General features: G+C 41.4%; 2 protein-coding genes across 5 annotated transcripts in view; both read right to left on the bottom strand.

Annotated features, from left to right (window-relative positions):
• atrn (attractin) overlaps positions 1–14,254 on the bottom strand; it is a 69,191-nt gene extending 54,937 nt beyond the window's left edge. For 2 of the 3 annotated variants that reach the window (XM_017464312.3, XM_017464313.3), the window contains exons 1-2: positions 13,767–14,253; positions 3,468–3,551 (exon numbers count right to left, since the gene is read on the bottom strand). In XM_017464312.3, the coding sequence (XP_017319801.1) occupies positions 3,468–3,551; positions 13,767–14,029 (347 nt within the window). In that variant the 5' untranslated portion in view covers positions 14,030–14,253. Of the gene's footprint in view, positions 1–3,467; positions 3,552–13,766 lie in introns of all 3 variants that reach the window. The other variant, XM_017464315.3, reaches the window with a different exon arrangement.
• Positions 14,255–15,906: 1,652 nt separating this feature from the next.
• The window catches only part of eif2ak3 (eukaryotic translation initiation factor 2-alpha kinase 3), a 40,293-nt gene continuing 36,708 nt past the window's right edge, over positions 15,907–19,491 (bottom strand). For both annotated transcript variants that reach the window (XM_017464689.3, XM_017464690.3), the window contains exon 17: positions 15,907–18,108. In XM_017464689.3, coding sequence (XP_017320178.1) covers positions 17,929–18,108 — 180 coding nt within the window. In that variant the 3' untranslated portion in view covers positions 15,907–17,928. The remainder of the gene's footprint in view (positions 18,109–19,491) is intronic.

Raw genomic sequence — 19,491 nt, 5'->3', positions numbered from 1 at the left:
ACTAAGGGATTTATTAGCTATTAGACTGAAAAGGATGAGCGCTGTTAGGTCAAGTGTCAGAAAAACAGCGAGGAGCGAAAACTTGTCTGGAAAAGAGGCCCATCAGGGGACTAACAAGTGTTTTGTTTTTTTTGTAATTTTAATTGGGATTAATCTTAATTGAGTAACTGTATGAAGACCAAGATGTACTTTTACTGTATTACATTTGGCTGTTATTCCACCACATTATTTCTGTGGCAGCGTAGCACATTTACATGTATACATTGAGCAGACGCTTTTATCCAAAGCGACTTACAAATGAGGAAACACAAGCAAAGTGATAGATCAAGCGGAGAACAATACAAGTAGTGTTACCATGCAAGATCTTTTGAGTTCTAGAGAAACAAAGTGCGCAGAGTAGAGGTGTACGAGCCAGAGAAAGTTGTTTTTGTTTTTTTTTTAAATAATGTGGCATTTTAGGGTTTAGTTAACATCTTGTGCACTATGCAGTGTCTGACATTATATTATACCCTAGGTAGAGCCGCACCAGTTTCATGACATTTTCTGCCTTTGAATTGCATAATTCTAACACACACACATTTTTGTCCAAATTGCTTAAAAGTACAATATGACATTTATTACACAGTCCTAGCAGGCTTTTGCGGTCACAGAAACGAACGCAAAATCAAGGAAATGCCACAATACTCGCAGGAGCTTGCAAAGTTACCGCAGATTTGGGCCAAGAAACGTCATGTGACGTCATCACAGCACACATTCAGCCAACGTCCTCTTCACTTCACATGTGTTGAACAGGAGTTACAGCTAAAAGATCTCATTTACCAACAAACTGAAAGACCATACAAAACAATTTCGTGCAACTGTGATTTCGAGTAGTTTTCTGCAAAAAAGCAGAAAAGAACTCTGCGAATTGCATCACAAATTTGGAAAAGAAAAAAAAAAAGCCTCAGCAAAATCAAGCATTTTTGGCTGCAACAATAGAAAAAAATCTCCACGAAATCCTGTATGGACTGATTAAGTACTTTCATTACTGTACAGTGAGGGAAAGATGCATTTGATCCCCTGCTGATTTTGTACGTTTGCCCACTGACATAGAAATGATCAGTCTATAATTTTAATGGTAGGTTTATTTGAACAGTGAGAGATGTCGAACGCATGTCAAAAATGTTATAAATTGATTTGCATTTTAATGAGGGAAATATGTATTTGACCCCCTCTCAATCAGAAAGATTTCTGGCTCCCAGGTGTCTTTTATACAGGTAATGAGCTGAGATTAGGAGCACACTCTTAAAGGGAGTGCTCCTAATCTCAGCTTGTTACCTGTATAAAAGACACCTGTCCACAGAAGCAATCAATCAATCAGATTCCAAACTCTCCACCATGGCCAAGACCAAAGAGCTCTCCAAGGATGTCAGAGACAAGACTGTAGACCTACACAAGTCTGGAATGGGCTACAAGACCATTGCCAAGCAGCTTGGTGAGAAGGTGACAACAGTTGGTGCGATTATTCGCAAATGGAAGAAACACAAAAGAACTGTCAGTCTCCCTCGGCCTGGGGCTCCATGCAAGATCTCACCTCGTGGAGTTGCAATGATCCCCCTGCTCAAGAAAGCACATATACATACCCGTCTGAAGTTTGCCAATGAACATCTGAATGATTCAGAGGACAACTGGGTGAAAGTGTTGTGGTCAGATGAGAACAAAATGGAGCTCTTTGGCATCAACTCAACTCGCCGTGTTTGGAGGAGGAGGAATGCTGCCTATGACCCCAAGAACACCATCCCCACCGTCAAACATGGAGGTGGAAACATTATGCTTTGGGGGTGTTGTTCTGCTAAGGGGACAGGACAACTTTACCGCATCAAAGGGACGATGGACGGGGCCATGCACCGTCAAATCTTGGGTGAGAACCTCCTTCCCTCAGCCAGGGCATTGAAAATGGGTCGTGGATGGGTATTCCAGCATGACAGTGACCCAAAGCACACGGCCAAGGCAACACAGGAGTGGCTTAAGAAGAAGCACATTAAGGTCCTGGAGTGGCCTAGCCAGTCTCCAGACCTAAATCCCATAGAAAATCTGTGGAGGGAGCTGAAGGTTCGAGTTGCCAAACGTCAGCCTCAAAACCTTAATGACTTGGAGAAGATCTGCAAAGAGGAGTGGGACAAAATCCCTCCTGAGATGTGTGCAAACCTGGTGGCCAACTACAAGAAACGTCTGTCCTCTGTGATTGCCAACAAGGGTTTTGCCACCAAGTACTAAGTCATGTTCTGCATGTTCTGTTTCCCTCATTAAAATGCAAATCAATTCATAACACATTTGACATGCGTTTTTCTGGATTTTCTTGTTGTTATTCTGTCTCTCACTGTTCAAATAAATCTACCATTAAAATGATAGACTGATCATTTCTTTGTCAGTGGGCAAACGTACAAAATCAGCAGGGGATCAAATACTTTTTTTCCCCTCACTGTAGCTGAATGTACATTTTCCTAGATGCTGCTGCTATTTAGCATAAATTATTAATCAAATCAGGGTACCAAAAGCATCCAAAGTTAAAAGAAAACCAGGAATATTAACGGTTGGTTAAATAATGAGTTCTTCTGCTGACTGTAACTTATAAGTCACTTGGTCTTGCTAAACTGGGCCCATGTGTAATGGGTCACTGAACAGTTTCGAGCAATACAGCACAGGAAGCCATGACTCACTCATCACATTCAATCCTTTCATATATTTAATCATTAGTCATACATTTGTTTAGAACAACTTTGAAAGGCTTTCTGTGCACCTCTAGCCCTATGTTGAGCATATGAAATGCAGGTCAGATATAGTTTATAAAACACCCATTTCAATCAATGTATTTCAAGCAATTACTCGTCCAGCAAATGTTGATGCCTGCTCTAAATGTATTATTATTCTCAGTGCAATTAGCTTTGCTAACCTGTTTGATGTGAAGCAGTGGGTGACTGGATGACTGTCCTAAAGTGAGGAGTATGAATGACAGTGTGTTAGTGTGTGTAAGGTAAAATGATTGGGAGGCTGGAAGGCATGGTTTGGGGTTGTCTGACCCAAGAAGTATTCGTTCCAAGAGATTTAATTGATAGCCCCGGTCCTAGAAGTTCACATATTTTTCCATCAACGATCTTAATTATTTACTTGATCAAGATATGTCACTGTATATTTGTGCATGTTATTTGGTTAAAATGATCAAATTAGTGTATATTTAATGGTTTCAGAAAATCAGGCAGAAGTCCAGGTCATTCCAAAGAGTACTCACACCTTCTGTCTCATAAATGCATATATATATATATATATATATATATATATATATATATATATATATATATATATATATATATATATATATATATATATATATATATATATACACACACATATACACACACACACACACATATATACACACACACATACAACATATATGTGTGTATTAAAAAAGAGGAAGTGTAACTCACTGTCCCTCTATGAGCCATGTGCACTTGGTTTTGTGTTTGTAGTTCCCTGGTCCATCTGTCAGGTATCCAGAAGGTCCAGTTAGCCTGTAAACACATCAATAACACTCATAGTAAACACACCTGAGAGGACAGGCCAAAAACACTACACAGAAAAACAAGCAAAGTTCAGCTGAAAATGACCTGAAGTGCAATTTACCTCACAGCAGTACTCCTCTGATAACACTTTGGAAGGAGAGAGAAATGCACTATGCACTTTACCGTTCGGCCAGTCCAACTCAAGTGGTCCAATAATTGCAAAGTTGGTTGCTTGACCGTTTTTAATGTTGGTTTGCTTTTTTTGATTGATTACCTCCATGTATTGATATTGCAAAACCACCTTTTAATATATATATATATTTTCTTTAACTTGGTTTAACTATGAAGAATCCTTGGGAAAAAAACTGACTTCTAGAGCATATTACATTAAACATACAAATAATATGTACATATATAAACATTTTGCACATTCTTGTTCCTCAGACTTATAACATAAGTCCAAATTTATTGTTCAAAATAAAAGTATAATGTGCAAAATTACATATACCTATAATGTAATGTGTTCTAGAGAGCAGTTCTCTTTCAAAAAAAATTACTCGGTAACTCACTATAGGAAACGCCTCAGGTGTGACAGACTATGGAAGCACCAATTACACCACGTCTGTCCGAAGGACAGACCAATCACTGCTCATGACAAGGAGCCCACCCCCTCCCTATATACACACTGCTGTTTTGGGGATCACAGCTTTCTCGTTCTCTTCCCCGTTCCTTAAACCTTGACTGCACTGCTTCATTTCACAAAAGTGAAACATGAAAAACAAAAAAAAGGATGACGTTGCTGAACGCAGTGCAGTTAAAATCTGTTGTGGATTCTCTGCTTGTTACGGAGCTTCTCGACTTCTCTTTCATAAGCAGCGTGGTGGATGTGGCTCAGGTGGTAGAGCAGGTTGTCCACTAATCATAGGATTGGCGGTTCGATTCCAGGCCCACATGACTCCACATGCCGAAGTGTCCTTGGGCAAGACACTGAAGGCCAAGTTGCTCCCGATGGCAAGTTAGCACCTTAACACCAAATGGCAGCTCTGCTACCATTGGTGTGTGAGTATGAATGGGTGAATGAGACACAGTGTAAAGCACTTTGGATAAAAGCACTATATAAGTGCGCCATTTACCAGTGTCTCCTATTCTAGCTAACGTTAAGGCGAGCTAAGTTTACTGGATAGTCTGACTCACCATGTCTGTGTCCAAGGTCGCTGCATAGAAAAGGAAAGATGCCTCTTCGTGCTCATGTCCGGCGGCATGTGGATTCATCATCTCGAGCAAGGAACTGCATCTGATGTGTATTGAATGCATGGGCGTCAAGCATGCTCAGGCCGTGCTGGTGGATGCGGAAAGTTGTGTGCACTGTCCTGTAATGCCGGCCAGGATTTTGGAAAGAAGGCTTCGGGTGGCTGCATCTTCTAAAGACAATCCACGTATCTCTACTATCTCTCCTTCGGCTAAGGGGGTCCAATCCTCTCCCCAGTGGGATCTTATGAAGTCGGTGAGATAACGCCACTTTTCGATCGGTGATAAGTGATGAGGTGGAGGGAGACGAGGAGGATGAGGAGACGTTAGCTTGCCTCCTCCGAGACGATCCTGTCCTCCTCATGACGTGATCCTGTCTGCAGTCCAAGCATCCAGGCCTGTGAGTGTGGAAAGTGGTGACTTAGCTGCGACGGTGGTGGGTTGTGACCTAGTGGAGGTTTGTAAGTGTGCGGCAGCTAATCTTGGCGTCGCTTGGCCTGTAACTCCTGGGGATCTGGGAGTTAAACGGAATATCTTCTATGGGAAAAGGCTCCCTTCTCACCTTCCCCCGGAGAAACAACTTCTTACTGCTTTGCCGGCGTGTGAACTAGAAATGAAACAATTGTGGGATGAACCTTTTTCTCATGCCTGATGAGGGCTACTCGTCGCTCGATGTGAGCGAGATGGAGAGGCTTGGGCTCTCCAATCCTCCCACGGTTGAACAGTCAGTGGCTCACCACCCGCATGCAAACAGGTGGACCACTCTCATCTGCCAATCTCTCCCTTCCTTGGAAAATGTAACGCTTCACCACTTCCATGTACCAGAAAATATATACATCATCAGCGTTGGCGGTGCGGCCCTTAACGTCACTTCATTGTTGATGGCCTTTCAAGCAGAGTTACTGGAGTAGCTGGGCACTCAGCTGGACGCTGGCAATCCAAACCCGGCAGTCTGGGAGGAGATCTGTAACATAACAAACCTCAAACTACGCACCTCACGTGGTGTGGTGCAAAGCTGGGGCCATGCTATGGCTCTCGCCGTTGCGGGCGAGATGTTGCTTAGGCTTAATCTCTCGTGCATCGGGGACAGGGAGAAGTGAGATTTTCCTTGATGCTGCCATGGATTCAAGTGAGTTGTTCAGCCCTGCTGTTGCAGCGATTAGACAGAGGAAGGATCTTGAGAAAAAGGAAGGATTCAAGATGCTCACAGTTGGGGCTCTCAATCGTTCAATCCACCGGGGCGATTGGTTCACCGTGGTCAATCTCAAGGATGCTTACTTTCATATAAGCATCTATCCTGTGCACGGGAAATAGCTCAGGTTTTCCTTTCGGAGCGAAAGGTACGAATTTGTTACCCTTCCACTCAGGCTCAGCCTAGCTCCTCACTTGTTAAGCAGGCGCATAGAGGCAGCGTTAAGACCGCTGAGACACAAGGGTCTCAGAATATCTGCTTATCTGGACAATTATCCGATATGCTCTCATTTGCGGGAGCGCGTGGAACAGGACACAGATGCTCACGTCTCATATCACTAATCAGGGATTCAGGACCAACTATGGCAGAATCCACACGATTCCATCTCAGCAGATAGAGTATCTAGGTTTACGAACAGGCTCTGTGGCATACCGCGAGCTATGCTCTCAGAGAGGAGGATAATGGCATTTTATCAGTGCCTAGCCCAGTTTCGCAAGGGAAACCTGGTATCGTTCAGGTTCTGTCTCCACCTTATGGGCATGATGGCTTCGTCGCTGTCTGTGGTCCCACTGGGCTGGCTAAAAATGAGAGACTTCCAGTGATGGGTAGCTGCGAGGTGTCTGTATCCTCGTCAGCACCTCGTGCGCAGAGTGAGAATATCCGCAGCATGCGTGATTGGCTCTTCATCTGTGAAGAGACCCCCGTGTATTCCTGACCGGGGTTCTACTGGGGAGCGTGTCTCTGAGAAAAGTAGCAACAACGGATGCATCCCCGACAGGCTGGGGGGCTGTTTTTCAGGGCAGATTGGTAAACGGTCTCTGGACGCCCCAGCTTCTCACACTTCATATAAATCTTTCTGGCCCTGAAACATTTTGTCTCGTTCTTGAAAGGGTTTCATGTTCTGGTCAGGAGAGACACCATGACGGTGGTGACATATATCAGTCGCCAAGGGGGAATGCGTTCGTTGCAACTGCACAATCTAGCCTGCAAGCTGATTGTCAGGGGCACTGCGCACTTCAGCTCGTTGCGTGTGACGCACGTCCCGGGAGTCTTGAATGAAGGAGCGGATCTCCTTTCAAGGGGCAACCCATTATATGGAGAATGTGCACTGGAGGTGGTAGATCAGATTTGGAAGATACACGGGAGGGCTACTGTACATCTCTTCGCCTTGCAGGCAAATGCAAAGCGTCCACTGTATTTCTCTCTCAGGGATGAAAAGGCGCCTTTGAGTGCGGATGAGCTGGCACACCAGTGGCCGAACGTGCGTCTATATGCATATAAATGTAAATGCACTCGGGCTTCCCCGGAAGTTATAAACACTATACAGAGCACCAGAGCCCCATCAGCACGCTCACTGTATGATGTTATATGGCATGTGTTTGAGGACTGGCATACTTGAAAAGGAGTTATTCCTTTTCAGTGAGCAGTGAGTGATATACTTTGCTTTTTGCAAAGCTTAATGAGCAATGGGAGGGCATTTTCTACTATTAAAGTTTACATGGCTGTTATTTAGGCTTGTCACGTAGGATTCGAAGGAGTTTTGGTGGGACGGCATCCTCTTATATGCCGTTTTATGAAGGGAGTGAAGTGTTTGTGACCAGTGCCGAAGCGGCCTGTTCGGTCATGGGACTTGTCCATGGTTCTGAATGCTTTAACTTGGGCCCCATATGAACCTCTGGAGAGGGTTCATATTAAGCACCCATCTCTGAAAATGGTCTTACTACTAGCTTTAGTCTCAGCTAAACGAGTGGGTGAGTTACATGCCTTGTTCATCAAGCATGTCTGAATTTTAGTCCAGATGACAGCAAGGTTAAGCTGCTGCCTAACCCGGCTTTCATTCCCAAAGTCAGTGATTCAGCTTATAACTGCTCTGCTTTGGCCTTTTACCACCCTCCTTTTTCTTCAGAGGAGGAGCGGAACTCTTATACTTTGTGTCCTATAAGAGCATTATGCTATTATGTAAACAGGACATGATCGTTCAGGAGGAGTGATCAGTTACTCGTTTCATGGGCCACTCAATGAAAGGGTAAGAAGATCTCCTCGCAGCGCCTGTCCCACTGGATGGTGGAGGTGTCTGAATTGGCCTAAACATCTACAGGTCTTCATTCCCCAGCGGGCTTAAGGGTTCATGGGTATGGCTACCTCATGGGCATCGTTCAAGGGAATTTCGGTGGGAGATATTTGTGCAGCGGCATGCTGGGCTCGTACATTCGTCCTTGAACATGTATCAGATTTTACCATCTTGATGTCACTGTGCCTACTATTGCTCATGCAGTTCTTAAAGTTGGCTCTATGGAGAATTGAAAGGTTATCTTTCTTTCTTGCCGGGTCTGTTCGGCAGCTTTGGAAAGCATGCGTTATGGGAGATGCCTATATCATTCCCATAGAGAGATACCAGTCGACTGTTTGAAATAGAAAGCTAGGTTACTTGCATAACCTCGGTTGTCTGAGAACAGAGTGAGGTATCAAGCTTCCCACCACGCATAACATGGGGGAGCAGCGTGCTTAGAATGCCGTTTCAGGGATCACAGCTGTATATATAGGGATGGGGGTGGGCTCCTTGTCATGAACTGTGATTGGTCCGTCCTTCGGACAGACGTGGTGTAATTGGTGATTCCATAGCCTATCACGCCTGGGGCATTTCTCATAGTGAGATACCTCGCTCTGTTCTCAGAGAACCGGGGTTACACAACGAACCTAACGTTTTTGTTCCAAGCAGCTACGAACATCCTGAGCAGAGATATTGAGGTTTCAGAAAACCGATGTACAACCAAACTTTATTAAGCCAAGTAAAATAAAAGAAAAATTTAGAAACTGATTTTGCAATGACAATGCATAGAGGTAATCACTCAAAAAATTTTTAAAAATTAAAAACAGTCGAGCAACCTGCATTGAACCACTTGAAATGGAATGGCCCTGTTTCAAGGTTGCTCAGTAAATATAAACAACCAGTGTATGTTGAGAGTACAAATAAGCAGTTATGGGCTTGATTTAGGGCTGCAACAACTAATCAGTAAAAACGATAATAATCGATTATGAAAATCATTGGCAACGAATGTCATTATCGATTAGTTGGTCTGCTGACATCACTGGGGGCATTAACGCATGACGTCGCTTTCATGAAAACACAGGCACAAACACACGTGAAATGGCAGAGAAAACATAACCCGGCAGCAAAAAAAAGTGTGCGTCCCAAGTAATCTAATGCATGGGAGCATTTTACATTAAACGCAGCAAAGAAGATGGTAACGTGCATGCTGAGCTTGTGTGGCACAGGAGTACCACAGTGATGCATGAGCACATGAAACAAAAACACGTTGGTGTCACGGACGAAGGTGAAACAACAGCACGGTAAGAAAAAACCTGAGTAAATCCACATTATATGAACATGTGAAAATGGTATAGTCTAGTTTAATTCCATGCGATTGTATAAACAGCTTTGTTTACCTAACTTCGGGACAGTCACACTAGATTTATTTTGTCTCGAGCATCAGGTTGCGCAGCATATTGATGGATTACCACAGAAACAAGTTAAATTAAAACGGTGTGAACAAAGTCAAGCACTAAATCTAAAGGCAGTTGATAACAGCAGCAGTAAAAGAGTTTTTTAGTCACAGTAGTGGTTTTCATCGAATGCTCATGCATTTGTGCATAATTGTTCCTGTCCTTTTAAGCAAAAGCCTGTTAGCTTGCTGCATTTCTCCGTTACGTTCTCTTTTTATAACGTGTCTGCTACAGTTAACTTTTACCCGTTTTTCAAATGCGATCTACTGTGGCTCTACTATGTTATATAAATTAAATGAATGAATTATATATTTGAGATATTTTTGGTTTATATTGTCACATCTGAAGTACAGCATGTGCGTAAAAGAAATTTAACAAAAATGGTTAAAATATGTATTAATTATTTAGATTTTTTTTTATATTAATCATGGTTGTCAACTTGTCATCAGCAATTATCATTATAAACAATGAAACTATTAATTTACATATAAATTGCTTCTTGCATACTCAATTTTTTTTTCAGTAAGAAACAGCTCTCTATGAATGAATTTGTTCAGAGGAGAAATTCCCCATGCAAGCAGCCATTGTAACAGATGCTATCCTATATATTTTTAAAACTCAATTTTTGTCTTTGTTTTTGATTATTTATATTTTGGGTATTACTTAAAGTTTTGCTGCTTAAAACTGGACAAACTGTAGACAATAACAAATGTTTAATTTTTACATTTAAACCTTAAAAAAAAAGATTATATTAGTAAAACTGTATGTGTCCTTTGCATGTTTTAAAAGTACATGAACAAATACCCTGATTTGGGGGTTTATTTTGTTATAATAAACAAAATCTAATTGAAAAAAAGTTTAGCATTTTATCCAATTAATCGAAAAATAACCGTTTGATTAATCGATTATAAAAATAATCATTAGTTGCAGCCCTAATTAAAATAAAGAACTGTGTTTTCACAATCATGACTTTAATGCAAACGTGCAGAATGTAGGGCTAAAACAATTCCTCAGATTTACTGTGCAGAAAGTGCAAAAATAATTGATTAAAATGCTGTTTCAAAGCTTTATTTCATAGGATACATGCATGATCTATCTATAAAGCGGAGCGCATGGACTGCTGTAACACAATGAGCCAATGAGCTGATGCTTTCGACTAGACAGCACACAAGATAGATGATGAAGAAATGACCATAGAGGGAGGCTTAAAAAAAATAAAAGCTGAATAATTTCAAACTAAATCATAACAAATGTACAGGAGCTAGTGTACCAAAACAGCACAATGTCCATGTTTCAGGACGCAATTTGAAAGCATCCCCACTCTATACAAACTGCAGACCATCGGCAAGGTAACTTGCATGTGTTAAGCTAACTAGGCGCAATACAATGGGCTAGTAGTAGTTATGAAAATGGATGGATGGACACAGTTATGATGGCGTTTTGGAAGTACTCTCACTCTGGCATGAGACTACATCTGCTAGACCATGAGCCACGTCGAGAAAGTTTATTGCAGTCAATTGGTGAGAGTTGCCAACTCGGAGATATTCTGCGGTGGGATTTTTCCTTCTGTAATGAATCTATAACAATATTGCTCTAAATGTGCCGCGAGATATAACATGAATCTGTTCGCCACTCTGATCTTCCGAGGCTTCAAACGACTCATGACGGTGTGAGTTTCGTGCCAAAACCGCAAGAGTTGGCAACCCTGAAGAAAAAGCTTGAGACCCAATCGTGTTCGTTATTATGACAACAGAGTCCCAGCGAATATTCACCCCCCCCTTACACACACACCACAAATTTTCTTATCTGATTACTCGATTAATCAACCGGATAACCAGTAGAATAACTGACTACTAACGTAATCAATAGTTTCAGAGCTTGCAGAATGTATGCACTGACTCTAATAGTTAAAATTATCACGCTAAACTTTTACATGGCTATTCTTCTACTGTTTAATGGATTAGCCACCCTGATCAATCAAATTGGCCCCAATCACTTGACTCTATTGAGGTGTGTCTGTGAACGTTTTTATTCTGAATATCAGGCTGCATGTAAACTTAACCAGCATTTCTCAATCCTGGTCCTGTTGAACCACCACCCTGTACAGTCTGGTGTTTTCCCACCTCTAACTGGCCCAGGACCACGACACTACTTCAAATAAAAATCCACGTAACCCTTCAAATGGCTTGGAGTAGGGATGGGCGATATGGACTTAAAACTATATCACAATATTTTCTGGTATTTATTGCGATAACTATAGCAGCGATGATATAAATATAGTATCATTTAGCACTGTTTTTGGCTACAAGTGACAGCTGCATGCAGTCTTTAGAGCCTCAGAAACACAAACATTGATCTAAAAGTAAAACTGACTTTCTGAAACCTAACCAGTTCCAGATTGTAGAAGCAGCTCCTCGATTAGCGATAAACTCCTCCTCAGCTTCACGTCCGCCTTCCGTAGTACTTGTTTTCAATCTGTACGTGAGCTGCGAATGGGTCGCAGGCCGTCGTACACAAATACGTCATCAACCAGGCTTTATCGTTATTATCGCAGGAAGACTAATTTCTTATTGTGGGGAGAATTTCTACCGGTATAATCACAAACGATAAGATATCTCCCATCCCTAGCTTGGTGGAGCAATGAAAACATCACCACTGTCTTAAACAAGCTTAAAGATCTGACTCGCACACGCAATTAACTAAACGCAACCACAGCAAGAAAGCAGAAAGCAGCTTGGCCAAATGGCAGGAGAATAAATCCCTGCTACGGGTCCTCACGCAGCATCCACAACGGATGCGAGTTCACAGTGGACCAGGAAATAAGGTAGGAATGTGTGTTTCATCTATTTAAGGACACTCACAGGAAGGATACTGTGAGCATTTAAGCGAGTGAGTGAGTGTGTGTGTATGTGTGAGTTGGCATGTTTGTGGGTTGGAGACAGACAGATAGGCTTTTGTTGCGCTCTGAAACACGCAATAAAAGCTGCGCATTTATTACAGCCAACTCCACTAAGCGGTAAGTCAGTTACAGAATTTTTAATCCGGCAATAAATCAGGGGACAGCATAATATTAATAAAAAATTTCCATCCGCATTAACAAAATAATTTTAAAAAAGGGCATGCAGGCTTATTCTTCAGCTTTAATACAGGATACACACCCTCCCTCTATGTTTTCAATGGCCCACTTTCTGTGAGAATAATGACTTTTATATAATGCTATTAATGGCTGATGTCTGAGGAAAGGGGAATGTCAGCCATTATTAAAATGAGCAAACATCACTCACTGCCTCGTACACGCACGCACACATTTGGGAGGCTGTTTTTTCCCCCATTTCTTTAGGTTAAATTCAGTTATGCTTACAACCACATTCATAATGTCTTTGCACCTTAATACATCTTTACACAATATCAAGCTATGAGAAGCTTTCTATGAGCTCTAGACACACATAATAAGAAATTGTTAACGGGACAGATACTGAGATGATTTGTACCCGTGTGTGTGTGTGTGTGTGTGCATATAGAGTTGTCCTCGTGATGAAAAGCATCCCTAGATACACACCTCAAAAATCCCCCACCACAACCCAGTGTCTCTTCCCAGTGAGGACAGCACAGTCTCAAGGAAAGAGCTACAGGCGTGAGCTCCCCTCACTTCACTTCCACACGGTTTAAAGAGAGGCGTCTTCACCTCAGCCAGCCTCAGACCTCTAAACAAACATCACATGTCTGTACACCCACCCTGGAGCGCTCACTACACTAAACTCCTTCACTACACGTTTCACTCCCAAGAAAACTACTCGAACACACAGGCACTGATAAGCCGCCTTCATCATTTTATAGACGTGACAGACAAACCTGATCAAAAACTACAGCCGCAGACCTTCTGGTGTCCAAGTTCCCAGTACTGTGACAGCTGACAGGGGTACAACTGCTGCTGACAATCCCAACACACACACAAACAAACACCTGGTCTTTGTACAGCAGGTCAACCCTAATTAAGATCCAATTCAACACCGAGATTAGTCAACATTCAGGAAAAGTGTTAGTGAATTACACCCAGTGTGTACACAAACTGTACTAACAGTATCACGAGTCTTCTGTAAACCTCATACACATCACATCACAATTATTCATCACACACACAAAAAAGTTTGAACACAAAATGTTTGAAGCGAACACAGGAGCAGCTGACTGACATGAATGTTACCGGAGCTATAATCTGGATGACACAGTGTTCAGTGTTGTGGTGCTTTAAGGCGCTATGCCAGTGTTAGTGCTCTCACCTGAAGCGGCCGCCGCAGTGTTGGCACTGCTCCTCTACCCAGCCCGGTTCACACACGCAGCTGCCGCTAACCGGGTCGCACCGGCCGTTCACACACGGCTTGTCGCACTCTTTGGCCTCGGCGGAGGACAGTCCAACGAGTCCCCCAACAGCAGCAGAAATGAGGATAAAAGTCCGCCATTGTGGCCCGCGGAGGCCTGACCGAGCCAGGCCGAGCAACACGCTCCCTCTCCGGCCAAGGGCCCCGCGAAGCTCTCCGGCCATTCGTATTCGAATTCGCTAAAAAAAAATGGCTGACAGAGTTGCTGGATAAGCCGATGTTATTATCTCAAATAGAATGTTACTTTACTAGATGACGAGAAAGCGCGTCTTCCACCGCCGTTGGCGCCCGCAACAACCGTCTTGTCAGACTTTTATCTCTCCTCTCCATTTACATCTTAGCGATGCTTATCGCTGCGGTATTGAGACTCAGCCGGAAATGACGATGCTACGGAGCGATGCGGAAGTCCAAAGTTGCCTGAGAGAAAAAAGGCTGCGTCCCAAATCACATACTACAGCACAAAACTAGCAAGTCGCTACTGTTCGCGGATTATGTTGACCGACTATTTAGTGCGGGAGTGTGCGGTTTGGGACGTGGTTTAGTTTGAATCAGTTTCTGCTCAGCTGTTGACGGAGCTGACAAGAACAGAGCCAAAAGAATCCCACAGTTTGTTTGTTTGTGGGTTTTGTGTGTAATTTGTAAGATAAGACATTATCGTTTCACATTTTAAGATATACATTAAAATAGCTATTCCGGCTCGTTCTTTAGGAAGCGTGGGGGTGTGTGTTATTGTGTATTGCTTAAAAATTACACGTGCAATCGAGCGAAGCAAGAAATAAAAAATAAAATAATTTATAATAAAAAAAAACCCATTTATTATTAAAAAAAGAATACAAATAAATTTTACATTTTAATTGTACAAAAAAAAGAATTATTTCACTGGGAAATATTTGTTCAGTGGTTGTTCTGCTGAGATCTTTTCTTAGTGTTGAGAATTAAATAAATAATAAATGTATTAAAATAGGTCTATGACGGAACTGAAGAAAGTTGTCATTTTTATGTGGCTTTTTTTTTTTTTTTTTTTTTTACTCCTTCCCAAATATGACTGATATGTAAATCGAGTATATGTTTGTGCTCATTGTGATTATTTTCTGGATTCCAGCATGTTTGCTCATCTGAAATGAATCAAAGTGCAGAATGTCAGCCGTTCTCTACCAGGTTTCAGAGACATTTTGTACACACGCCTCCTATTTCTGGATGAATGGAATTGCTCAGATCAGTTCTGTCACTTCTTGATTAGCTGTGTCTCAGTTCTAGCGGAATTCACTGTAAGCACAGTAACGGAGATTGAATCTGCTTCGCTTGTGTATTCTGGTGCTTTCGTCTCAGTACGAGGACACAAAGCAGACAAACACGTAAAATGTTTTAAGTAAACAAATCAGAGACACAAAATTGATCAAAACAGGCCAATTAGAGATCAAGAAAGATGCCTTTTTTTTTTTTTTTTCAATTTAGACCAAGTGATTAAGTTTGGCAGGGTGCAGTTCTGCGATAAGGTTTTCACCAAAAAAATAAGGAAACACAGGGTAGTGCTTTTATTAGCAATAAAAGCATTACCCTGTGTTTCCTTATTTTTTTCCCTTCCTTTTTTAAGATACAAGCTGTACTTGATCCCTATATTTACAGTACAAATAGAAACAGACACTATTTGGTTTTTCTATAAGTTAAAAAAACAAACAAACAAACAAAAAAAACTGACCTACGTTTGTTGTTTTATGGTCATGTGGGGATTCAATTTCTACTTGTGTTTGGTTTAATGGTCAGTTTACTCTTCGAGTTCCTGCAGGGAACTAAAGCTGTATTTGGGCATTAGACTAAATGTTAATGTGTCATATACTCTATAATTGTATTTTATTTTTTAGTAGCATTAATTCCTTCTCTTTTTTTGTGCTATGCATTAATTTACTTTACAAGAACAAATGATACAGTTACTGTTGGTGCTTCCTTGTTAACACTTGAATCATAAATTCTGTAGAGGTAAGCTGTTATCTTTACTAGAAAGGCAGTGTTTAAAAAAACTGTTTAAAATGGTATGCTTAAATAAAACAACCTTTTTTTTATTTATTTTTTTTTACCAAAGTTCATAGAATATTTATTCAATTTTGACTTGTAAGAAGTCACAATATTTCAACACACTTCATTGCATGAAGTGCATTTATACATCATCACCAACCCAAAAGGATTGATTCTGCAAAGAACATAAAGAAACAAAAAAAAAACAAGAACATATTTACAAGGACAAAAGGAGAAAGGATTGTGCCCAAAGATTACAGGTTACAGGGGACAGTCTGGAAAACCGACGGAGCATTGAATCAGAACAGGAATCGTTACAGGAAAAACAAAAAAACAGTCGTCACAGCAAACGCAACGGCGTCTGAAACCGGACAGATAGCGAAATAATCGAATTACAGCAACGTATTAATGAATAATTCAAGTCTGAACTTGGTCAATGCAATTATTAACATGAACTGGTCACAGTTGTGGACTAAGGGACAGCTTAATCGATAGAAAACCTTGTTCTATGGCCACAGAAAATGAACAGATTCACCGTAAAAAAGTAAATAAATTAAATAAAACACTGTAGATGAGCTGAAGCTCAGAAGGAACCTCAAAAGCTGTATAAGGGTGAAAGGTGAGGCATGTTCTGAAGATCTTGCTAAAAGGTCTGTATGAGTGTGATTAACAATTAACCCCGATATCCTTTCTGCACTAGTCATATGAGAGCTGTGCACACTCCAAACTAACTCTCACTCTCTCTCTCTCTCTCCACACACACAAACAAAAGGAGACTACTCGCATATCAATAAAGAGCCAATCTACCTCCACACTCTCAAGGTCTAAGCTTATATCTTGAGATTTTATCACAATTCAAATCTTAACGGACAATGTATGCAGAAACTGTCAGAGAGAAAAAAAAAAAATCATACATCATTCCCATCCATCAAAAATCCTTTATGGAAACAAACCTATAAACGGTGATTTTAAAAGGGTGCGTGTTACACGTGTGGATGAGGTTTCCTCGTCAGTCACTATCATCTGGAAGTCCTAAAAAGGAAAGTCATTTTAAGAGAGAGTACAAAACCCGTTTTTTTTTTTTTTTGGTATTAAAGAAAAAGTATTATACACCATCATCTTTACACGTACAGTTTCAAAAAAAAAACCAAACAAACAAAAAAAAAAAAAAAAACAACCTCTCTTTGATTCTAATCATTCTGTCAGAAAGCAAATCAAGCAATCATTCAATATTCGCATATTCCTTCAGCACAATTGAAAAAGTTGTCAGAATTGTCTACTATTCTGTTACTAAGGCAGATACACAGTCACCAAGTGCCAGTGAAAGGCTTCTGTGCCCAACAAACCATGTCTTCAGTTTCCATCATGCACCATTAACAAGTTTCTCACACTCTTTTGGAGTTTAGGTCTATTTACAGTAGGAATGAGAAAAATCGACAGATCCTTACAAATAATGTAGCTTTAGTTCATAGGAAGCCAATCCTGTGCAACTTCCTATTTAAAAAAAAATAAATAAAAAATAATAATAAAAAGAGCAACCTGCGTTCCAAAACACCTCACTAATCAGCTTTCCTTCATTCGGCACTGTAAAATTTCCAGACAACAAATTCAATGATCGTGCGCGATATGGAAGAGCAACTGAGGTAAAGATGATGATGCGTCCAGCGCGGAGCTTCAGAATCTGAGCTGACCGGCGAGGAGTCAAGCAGTTTGGTTAGCATCTTCTCTCCTGAGTGAATGTCTGTGAACGTTTTTTTTTTTAACTTGTAAAGGATGGGAGAAGGCCATGAGGCTGACCTTGACAGTAAAGAAAAGTCGATGCAGTGAGGCGAGAGGCAGAGACATTGTGGGTAGGCGTCTGTGTGTGGGTTTGTGCTCGAGATGGAATGACCGAGAAGCTAAAATGTCTCATGTGTTCTAGCGATAAAGACTGAGATTATAGCGTGTGCTTAAATTGCGAGAAACACCTCCTCATAAATAAAAAATCGGTTTGCTTCCAACTGAGGTGCTGAGAGAGGGTGAGAGAGAGCTCAGCGGACATGTCTGTGTTTTAACTGGAGCTGGATAACGATCGTGAAGGCCGGCCCATGGATGAGGCGCTGTACGTTCGCGAGCGTGGCCTGATTCTGCAGGGCACCTCGAGCTCCTGAAACAGTGGCGTCTCGGTGATCTCGGACGCTTCGGGCCGCTCGGCAGGAACACGCGAGAGCATAGAGCGCACCATCTGAGCCTGAAACACACAGAAATAAACTCATCAGTAAAAGAGCATGCAGTACTCAGCTAAAACTACAACTAAAACGCTGCTCTGAATCCATTAGGTCATTTTCCAGCAACCTTTTTTTAGGGAAGTAAAAAAAAAAAAAAAAAAAAAAAAAAAAAAAAAAAAAAAAAAGCAGGAAGTACACAATTAGGGTAGTGATGCAAAAAGGTTATGTTTTAACCACATGTCCAGATGTTGAAATGGTAATAAAGAGAGGAGGCTGTGGTGACAATGATTTAGATCATTCTGTTGTATCCTGACTGAGGCACCAAGCTTCCCTTCATTTTTACACAGCGGTGACCAGCCTAACGCCGGTGTTTAAGTCAGACTCATACGTTTGGTCTCCTCTGGTCATTCCGTGAACTGGTGTTTAACCAGGCAGTGTTACTGACTACTGCAATTTCCATCCCAAAAGTTACTTGGCCATGTAGTTCAGTGGTTAAGATATTGGACTACGTTGGATTGGAAAGATGTCGAGTTCAAATCCCAGCACTGCCAAGCTGCCACTGATGGGCCCTTAATCAAAGCCCTTAACCTGCAACTGCCCTCAAATTAATTAGATAAATATAAGTTGCTCTGCATAAGGGCATCTACCGAATACTGTAAATGTAATAAAATCCTTTCAACCTACAAGCCCCCTATATAATGGGAAATAAGACACAGCCCTGAAATCTGCAGAAAAAGGAGAAGTTCCTGTGTTTCAAAGAAGGCACTGTGGTGGGGAAAAAAAACCCTAAAAGTTTCAGAACTACACAATACTTCTGAGTCAAAGCTGTTTTACAGCTTTCTTCCTGTACACTGATGATTCAAGCCACAATCAGATATGGCCAAGGAAGGAAAGCAGTAACCTTTGTAGTGCAGAGATTTTAAGAACTTAATCAACATTCATTTACCTGCTATTAATAAACAGCTTAAATAGCCATGCAATTGTTTCCATTCATACAGATACGACTTTACTTTATTTTACGGTGTGAAACTACATCTAGCCAGCAGAGGGCAGTATTCAATTTATAATTTCAACCCTAAATTAAGCTGTGTCTGTATATATAGACGGAGAATATACACTGTCATAACATTAAAAACACCTGCTTAATATAGAGTAGATCTCCCTTGTGCTGAAAAAACAGATCTGACTTGTCAAGGCATGCACTCCACAAGACCTCTGAAGGTGTGCTGTGGTATCTGGCACCAAGACGTTAGCAGCAGATCCTTTAAGTCTTGGGCACTCTGACTGGTCTGCAGTTATGTAGCCCCACATGCAGCGAGCTGTGATTCGCTGTGTGTTCTGACACATTTCTAAGACAGCCAGGATTAACTTTTTCAGCAATCTGTGCCACAAGAGCTCATCTGTGG

Source organism: Ictalurus punctatus, chromosome 3 (genome assembly GCF_001660625.3).
Source record: "Ictalurus punctatus breed USDA103 chromosome 3, Coco_2.0, whole genome shotgun sequence".
In the NCBI taxonomy this organism is placed as follows: Eukaryota; Metazoa; Chordata; class Actinopteri; order Siluriformes; family Ictaluridae; genus Ictalurus; species Ictalurus punctatus.
This window is presented reverse-complemented; position numbering and strand designations above follow the sequence as displayed.